At 45.7% G+C, this 9,127-nt stretch overlaps 1 protein-coding gene across 1 annotated transcript in view; it reads right to left on the reverse strand.

Moving 5' to 3' along the window:
• The window catches only part of LOC100299281 (quinone oxidoreductase-like protein 2), a 55,292-nt gene extending 47,071 nt beyond the window's left edge, over window positions 1-8,221 (reverse strand). The window contains exon 1 of the mRNA XM_015475215.3: window positions 8,207-8,221. Within this exon, the coding sequence (XP_015330701.2) occupies window positions 8,207-8,221 (15 nt within the window). The remainder of the gene's footprint in view (window positions 1-8,206) is intronic.
• Window positions 8,222-9,127: the final 906 nt, after the last annotated feature.

A 9,127-nucleotide genomic window follows, 5' to 3' on the forward strand; every position in this document is an offset into this window, starting at 1 on the left:
CAGCTATTTAAGGATCTATAAAGAAATTCAGTAGAATTCAACTGGTGGAATTGGGCAGGGAGGGCGGGGGATGTGCAGCTACACAGTGTGTGTGTGTGTGTGTGTGTGTGTTGGCGGGGTGGGGGGTGGGGGAGAGCAAGACAAGCCAAGGCCAGCTCATGAGGAGCCTTCAGGGGGATATGGAGACATTATCCTAAGGGTACTGGGGAGTCATTGAAGGATTATGAGCAAGGGTAGTGCCACGATCAGATCTGTATTTTAGGAGGCTCTGCCTGAGCCAGGGTCACTGTTAATAAGTCAATAAGGAATTAGTCTCTGCCTTTAGCTGGACCTCTCCAGTTTCCTTCCTCCATCCCCAGTTACCAACTCCCCAGGAAACCCTTTAAAAGCAGAGGTTTCTTTTTAAGGTCAGCTTCACAGGGGAGATAGCAGAGGAGACAGGAATAGCCTGCGAGGTGTGGCTGTTGTAAGCTGGCCGCCCTTCGCAGTGTTCCCTGTGGTCCTCAGGAAAGGCAGAGTGGAGGCAAGGCCTTGTTGGATTGGAAGGGGGAGTGGTCTGAACCCCATTTCCTTGGTTGGATGTCCTAAGCACCACACTTGAACTGGGTAAAAGGTTGTACAGAGGAGAAACAACAAACTTGCAAATGGTGTAGACAGTTGAAGCAAAATGTACAAGGGGAGGCCTTATCTACCTAGGTGACTGCTGTTTTATTATGCTTGTTACTGACTTAGGACTTTGGCTTGGTCTACGTATCAAAACCCTTAATCAGGCTTCTCATTCTTATCTGCCTGGTAGCCAGGAGGCAGGCGAGAGCAATAAACCTGAACGACCCGAAGAAGCACAACACTGAGGCAACTGATTGAATTTTCCGGTTAAAATCTAGTGCCACGATTGTTTGCCTAGAGAACAGAGAAGTTTTTCTTTTTTTCTTTTTTTCTTTTACCAATACCACTCAGGCCAGCCCCAAAGCATCCTGTACTGTATCTTTATTTCCTAAAATGGAGGTTGTACGGGGACCAGGCCTTCGAGTAATACAAGCTCCTCAGTTCCGGCCTCTGTGACAGGGAGGCCTCACGCCCAGTTTCCTTTCCTTCAGGGTAAGGAAGAGTCTGTGTGCAGGGCCTGGAGCCTCTGGGCACAAAAATAGACTATTTGAGCCGTTTGGATTTTCCTTTCCTGACAGTGGACTTACTCAGGAAGAGGCACTTAAACAAGATTTTTTTTTTCTCAGTGTTTTTCAAAAAACACATTTAATGGGGGTGGGCGGGGGAGGGGGAGAAGGGCAAATTTGTTTTTGGAAAGAAGACTCACCCTCTCCTCTTTGCTCCCTAAACAGGCTCAGGTGAGGCAGTCCTTTTGCCGGTAGGTAATTGCCTTGTCTGCTTACACTCTCCCCCCCACCCATCCCCCATCTCCCCCCTCCCCCACCTCCCCCTCCTCCCCTCCTCCCCTCCTCCCCCCTCAAGCTCCCAGACTCCTTTGCTGGGCCCCCACCAAGTCCTAAAAGCACCAACATCTCTTCCATTGTTAGGCTGGTAACTGAGACTTCCCACACAGTGATATGAAGAGACATATGATTCAAGCCTCCCCGTTCCAGAAATATTATTCTAGTCGCAGGAAAAAATAGGGGCCTGCTCTATGTCTGTCACCTGAAATAAACTCCCAGTTCCTTCCCTACTGCTCCCCAGATGCTCGATTCTGGAGATGGTTCCAACTGATTTTGCCACCCACCGCCAAGGTCCCTAACCCCCTCAAGGAGGAGCCAAGGGAGAGGGAGGAGAAAAGGGGGCCTCTGAAGTTGGTCACCTCAGGGCTTGTGAAGCACATGCTCGTCACGTGGAGAAAAAATGTGCCCGCTAACCTCTGTAGCTCCCGCGGGAATCCAGAGTTTGCGTCTCTTTGCAGAGCCCAGAACAGCCTGTCTGTTCTCCTCTCCCTGTTGTGTGCCTGGCGCTTCCCCAACGAGATATCTCCTGGAAAAGCTTTTCCTGTGAGGGGTGGGGAGCTTTTGTTCTCTGAGAAATATGGTGCGGCTAATTAAGAGCATTGTCCTGGGAGGGGGAAGGTTTCAGAGGCTGTTTCCAGTGAGGGTGAGTGCTACCGCCTCAGATCGCCGCCATGATGCTCTTGATCTCTCTGCCCTGCTGGGCGAACCATTTTGAGGGGAGATTAAAATAATATCCAATAAAATAAAAATAGATATTGAAGTGGAATCTCCCTCTCTTAAAAAAAAAAAAGTTCTCTGCAATGAATTGCATTTCTATTACTAACTTGTTTCAGAGAGGGACCCTCTCACAGTTTGGTATTTGACCCCTACCCATCAGGTAGAAACTGGAGGTCCTACGACTAAAGCCATATTCTGTTTCACTCCTTTTCCTCCGTAATAAAACATAACACACAAACATGCAGCTAAAGTAAAATTTCTAGCAACAATTTGATTTAGCTGTTGGTTGTCAGCATAGAAGAAGTTCAACAACTCTCAGCTCTTGATTTGAAAAACAGGGGTAACCTACTTCATGACATTTGTGGCAACAGGACCCGAAGGTCTTAAAATCTCAGACAGGCTCTGATTGTCCCCATAGCAGCAAACCCAGTTAGAATCGAACTTTGTGGAGGCAGCATTCAGCACTTAGTTTGCTCTCTCTGGATTCAGGAATTTGTATTCATTAAATGATATAAGTATTTATTGAGCATTTACTATGTGCTCTGGTATTCTGGTGTTCTGGTGGCTTGGGATACATTCATTCAGTTCAGTTGCTCAGTCGTGTCTGACTCTTTGCAACCCCTTGGACTGCAGCACGCCAGGCCTCCCTGTCCATCACCAACTCCCAGAGTTTACTCAAGCTCATGTCCATTGAGTCAATGATGCCATTGAACCGCCTCATCCTTTGTCGTCCCCTTCTCCTCCCACCTTCAATCTTTCCCAGCATCAGGGTCTTTTCAAATGAGTCAGTTCTTCGCATCAGGTGGCAAAAAGTATTGGAGTTTCAGCTTCAGCATTCCAGTGAATATTCAGGACTGATTTCCTTTAGGATGGACTGGTTGGATCTCCTTGCTGTCCAAGGGACTCTCAAGAGTCTTCTCCAAAACCACAGTTCGGGATACATTAGGAAACAAAACAAATACAGATTATGGCTCTATGGGGCTTATATTCCAGGAACAGAAGATCAAGAATAAACAAAACACAGTAAATACATTATCTATAGAAAGGTGATAAGTGCTTTGGGGGAGAAAGGAAAAGTAGATCAGAATAAGAGCAACTGGGAGAGTTGGGATACAGGAAATTGGGGTGGTCATGAGGTCATGACCTCATGTGGTCATGAGCTAGGTGCTCCCCTCCCCCAGAGTAAAGCAATTGGAGATTCAGTCTCTGTGGACTGAAACTCCAAGAAGAGAATAGCAGGACAATTAAGGGGGGAGACTGGGCCCTGCCCAGACCACATATTTCTCATTCTGGAAGTCAGGAGACCTCCCCAGCCACACAACAGCACAGAAAGTTTTCTTGGAGATCAAACAGTGAGTGATGTCAAGGGATGCTATACCCGTACACATTTTTGGTTGAATTCATCTTGGCTAGGAGATGGGTGTGCCTACATGGGAGAATCCTGAGATATACCAAATAGAGACTGTGAACCAGGCAAATCAAGATGATTGGCCAAAGGAAACCTGGAAGAAATGCCCCATAAAAGTAATTCAAACTGCCATGAGATTGCAACTCGGTGATTCTGTCCCAGAGTCCACCCGTGTGTCTATCCACACTGTACTCTTTTTTCTCCTAATAAACACTTGCTTCACTACTTTCTGTCTTTGTAGGAATGCTTTTCTGCAAAGCTGAAGGACCAGGGCCCTTGTCACTGACCACTGGTCTAGTGGCTAGGCTCTGGTGCACTCACCGCTGTGACCTAGCCTCTATCTCTGGCTGGGAACCCAAGCCCTGCTTTGAGCTCCTGCAGACTGAGACCACCCAAGATCAGTCAGAGTAACCATGAGGAGGTCACGGAAAAGGCCACATGAACAAAGACTTGTTGGAGGTGATGGAGTTAGCCATGTAGATGCCTGTGGAGGACAGATGTTTTCAAAGAGAGAAGAGCAAATGTGCAGGACCTGAGATGAGAATGTGCTAAAAGGAGCAAAGAGGCCACTGTGGCTGGAGAAGCAGAGCATAGGAGGAGAGGGCAGACAGGTGGCAGGGTCTAGGTCAGCAGGGCCCTGAATGCTAAGGTCAGGACTTTGTCTTTTACTGTCACTGAAAGGGGAACCACAGGAGGTTTTGGAGCAAAGAAACGAAATGATTAATTTTAAAGAATCACTATAGCTTCTTGATAGGAAAAAAGACTGTATTAGGGTATCAGCAAAAGTGATGAATCCTAAGTATATGAACACATTTATTTTTCTTAGAAGCATTTTGAAAGTAGACAGAGCCCACAAGATTTGTTGATGGATTGGATGTGAGGTGTGAGAATAAAAGTTAAGGATGATGCCAAGGCTCTTGGCCTGAGCAACTGGAAGGAAGAAATAAGCATCTCTTGAGAAAGAAAAGGCTCCACCAGGGTCACCTGGGGTCCATTTGATCTGAGTAACCTTTTCTGCGGTTCTCCAAGTGCAGGAATCAGAATCACATGGTAGCAAGTTTGCCAATTTCACTTGCCAAAGGACCCGAGATTTGGCTTTAGTAGATCTAGAGTGGGGTCCCAAAATATGTTCAGTGTGCACTTTGGTTGAGAACCACAGAATTGTAAAATAATATTTGGTGGGGTTTTCTGTTTAAAATTCTGGACTTTGTGACAATTGAAAGGATTTCTAGAAATTCTCCCACTCTCTGGGATGAACTGCAGGTCCTTCTTTTAAAATTAATTTTGAATGAACTACATCTAGCTTACAAAACAGTTAAAGCTACAGAAACATATAGAAACAGTTAAGCATACAGAAATGATAAATGAGATAGAATGAAGCAGTGAGATTAAATTCTGATCTTTTTCACTAGAAAACTAGTTATGAGACAATTCTGTTCTGAGTCTATTTAGGCTCCTTTGATACTTTTCTAGTGTGGGCTAAACATCGAGCCAGTGGCTATCCCTCCAGGCAGGGACCAGAAGAGAAGAGATGGAAAGGCAAACCCTTAGTGTGAAACAAACAAGAAGAGGGAATTCCCTGGTGGCCCAGTGGTTAGGACACCATGCTTTCACTGCTGTGGGCCTGAGTTTGACTCCTGGTCAGGGAAGATCCTACAAGCCACGCAGTGCAGCCCAAGTAAATAAGTATGTGTGTGTGCTTAGTCACTCAGTCATGTTCGATTCTCTGCAACCCCATGAACTGTAAACTGCCAGGTTCCTCTGTCTATGGGATTTCCCCGGCAAGAATATTAGAATAGGTACCATTCTCTTCTCCCGGGGATCTTCCCAACCCAGGGGTCGAACCCAGGTCTCTTGCATTGCAGGCGAATTCTTTACCATCGGAGGCACCAGGGAAGCCCCCAGATAAATAAATAAATAAAACAAAATGACAAAAAAGAGTACTCTTGGGGAAGTTTGGGGGATGGTGAAAAACTAACTTGATGGTATCCTCAACTTGGGCACCATGCATAAACATTAATCTAAGATAAAGCCTACAGATCCAGATTTTAAAAACTCAGACTCATGGAGGCCAAGTTCACTTGCCTAACTCGACTAACAATTCAGCGACAGGACTGGGCTTCAAAGCAACAAATCAAAGGCCCGCGTTACTGGTTCCCAGGGTTGTCAGCACTCCCTTGTCACAATTGGTTCCACCAAGAATCGGAATCCCTCCCTGAAAGGAAAAGCTGCATAACGAAGCAGTGTTCAGTGGGAACCGTCTATTCAGTCTGACTCCCAGCCGGACCATTCTTTTATCCCGGATCATTTTCTCCAGCTATTCATTTCTGTGCGGTGGTGGTGGGAACATTAATGACAAAATGGCACCTTCTTACTCCATTTGGCTGCTCCCTGTGTGTCTGACTCACACCTGCTGACAGGAACGAGCCTCAGCTTCTTCATTCCCTGTGGAGCCGGAGGTGGATTTTAACTTGCCCTGGCCCTCCCCATCTTCATGTAGACTGTCAGCTTAGCTCTGATTTAAAAACAAAAAGAAACAAAGCAACTCCACAAACCTTTATTACTCAGCGGGTCACTAGAGGCAGAGCTCCCCAGGCTCACGTGGAGGGCCCAGGGCTGGCAGCTGAAAAGCCAGCTTTTGACTTGTAAAGCAGCAGCTAAATTGGCCGCAGAGCCTCTTAGGCCAAAGGACCAAGGGCTTCTCTTTGTGTTCAACCTTTATGCTGAAAATATTCTTTTCACTAGGTGGAATGTCCACTTGATGAGGTTTATTTGGAGGATATTTAGAGGGCTGCTGTTGTTGAAATCAACCATTTATTTGACCTGAAAAATAATGCTCACCCAAAGAGAGTATAGGCTTCCCTGCTGGCTCAGATGCCTGCAACGCAGGAGATGAGGGTTCGATCCCTGGGTTGGGAAGATTCCCTGGAGGAGGGCATGGCAACACACTCCAGTATTCTTGCCTGGAGAATTCCATGGACAGAGGGACCTGACAGGCTACCGTCCATGGGGTCACAAAGAGTTGGACACAATTGAGCATTTAACACTAACAACAAAGAGTATACAACAAACAAAAGTAATGTGCTGTTTTATTATTACCAATAGGCTCTGAATATGAGTGGCTGTTTCCTTTACCCATTAATGACAATAGACCAATCCTCTTTCTTAGGCTTCTCCCCATCCCAGACATGCTGAAGGACGGACATTTGTAAGACGGCTGGTCTTGGATTCAGGGTTGTTTAGGGAGCAAACATGAATAGTTATATGTTATTTAAAACCCTAACCTTATTTTCCTGAGTATCTTGCTCTATGACACTGAGACAGAGACCCTTTGGCCCGGGGATCTATGGGATCTATTTAGATGTAGCCGATCTTGGGAAATTTTTCTCTGGAGGCAGGACTCAGGTTACCTTCCCACTGGGTTGAAAGCTTTGACCTTTACTTGCACACTCATTAAGTGGCTAGTGAATGTGCTTTTTTGCCTCTCTCATAGAGTTGCTTTGGGATAATGGGAAAGGGGGAACAATTCAAGAGCAAATTGCTCTGATTAACATTGTATTTATAGTTCAGTCTATCAAGGTCATTTCCCTAGATGCCAGCCTTCCTTTATGAAGACAAAAATACTGTGTCAGTGCCTCCCTATCCCTAGAAGAGGCAGGAGGCCAATGAGGGAGGCAATGAGTAATAATGAGTGGGATGCACATTTATTTATTTACATATGTATACACATACACAGGCTTCCCAGGTGGCGCTCGTAGTAAATAACCCAGCTGCCAATGAAGGAGATGTAAGAGACACAGGTTCAATCCCTGGGTCGGGAAGATCCCCCAGAGGAGGGCATGGCAACCCACTCCAGTATTCTTGCCATGGATAGAGAAGCCTGGCAGGCTACAGTCCATAAGGTTGCACAGAGTCAGACACAGCACGCATGCATGCGTACACACACACACATATTTGGCAGCTTGCTGCTGTGCATGTCTGGTGCAGTTTTTTCTCTTACTCTGATACTTGTCTTAGGCTCCTCAGTTCCCTTGTTGACTATTTCTTTGGGAAAAAAACCCTCCTTTGTTAAATAATTTTACTCTGCTTTATCTCTCCCCTGATCAAAGCCTCTAGTGGTGGTACTTTTGTTATTAAAAACTGACTTCTTTTTGGCTCTGCTGGGTCTTCCCTGCTGCACAGGGCGGGGCTTTCTCTAGTTGCGGTTAGTGGGCTTCTCATTGCAGTGGCTTCTCTTGTTGCGGAGAGGCTCAAGGGTTCTAGAGCACAGGCTCCGTAGTTGTGGTGCCCGGGCTTAGTTGCTCCAAGGCCTATGGGATCTTCCCAGACCAAGGATTGAATGTCTGTCCGCTACCTTGGCAGGCAGACCACTGGAACACCAGGTAAGTCCAAAACCTGACTTTTAAATCACAGAAGTTTGTGAAGTCTAAACTAAAGTCTAGCTTTTATGGGAGAGAAGGGAAAGCACCCTAAGAACACAGCCCCTCCCCTTGAGCAGGATGAGAGAGATGAAGGTGTCTGTGACACTGGCAGAATGGAAGGCCCAGTAGTCTTAAATTACTGGAAAACATGAAACAGTTACCTTAATGTTTCCTTGCTTTTAACAGTCACATTTATGTAAAGAAGACATTACCTCAGAGTCAGTCATGACGCCTTCAAGAACATTGAGGTGTCCTGTTTGATTCAGACCTCCCTCCTCTAGGGAGAATAATTCCCTGAGCGCTTGGGTAGAAATAGAATGACCTCATTTCCAAAAAGCTCCAAGTGACCAGTGACAGTATTGGTGTAATTTGTATGCATGATGCTTAGCTTATTTATTAATCACTTTTGGGTTAAGATTAAGAATTTTGATGACAAAGCTTAGATACAAACATTTCCTTCATATATTCATTTCATAAATATTTAGTGAGTAGCTCTATGGACATAAATGGTACAGTACCGGCCTTCAAAACTAATAACAAGTCTTCCCTGGTGGCTCAGCAGTATAGAATCCACCTGCCAATGCAGGAGACAAGCATCCCACCCCTGATCCAGGAAGATCCCACATGCTGCAGACCAACTAAGTCCGTGTGCCATGACTACTGAGCCTGTGCTCTAGAACCTGGGAGCCACAGCCACTGAAGCCCACATACCCGAAAGCCCATGCTCTGCAACAGGGAAGCCATCACAATGAGAAGCTCACAAATGGCAACTAGAGAGTAGTCCCCGCTTGCCACAACTAGAGAAAAGCCCTCGCAGCAATGAAGACCCAGCACAGCCAAAAGTAAAAAGTAAATAAAAGTATATTTAAAAAATAATAACAGCTCTCTTTTGAGTGCTTGCTATATGCCAGGCACCATGCAAAATGCTTTCTTTAGCTTCTGTCATTTGATCTTAACAGTAACTCTATAAGTACTTTATCACCTCCATTTTGCAGATGACAACACTAAGGCATAGATTAGCGAGTCATCTAATGTCACAAAATTAGGACATTGCAGAGTCTGATTCTGAATCCAGGCAATCTTTCTCCAGAGCCTAAATTCTTAACCAGTGTACTTGATGGTCATGGTCTTAA

This window comes from Bos taurus, chromosome 16 (genome assembly GCF_002263795.3).
Source record: "Bos taurus isolate L1 Dominette 01449 registration number 42190680 breed Hereford chromosome 16, ARS-UCD2.0, whole genome shotgun sequence".
Lineage (NCBI taxonomy): Eukaryota > Metazoa > Chordata > Mammalia > Artiodactyla > Bovidae > Bos > Bos taurus.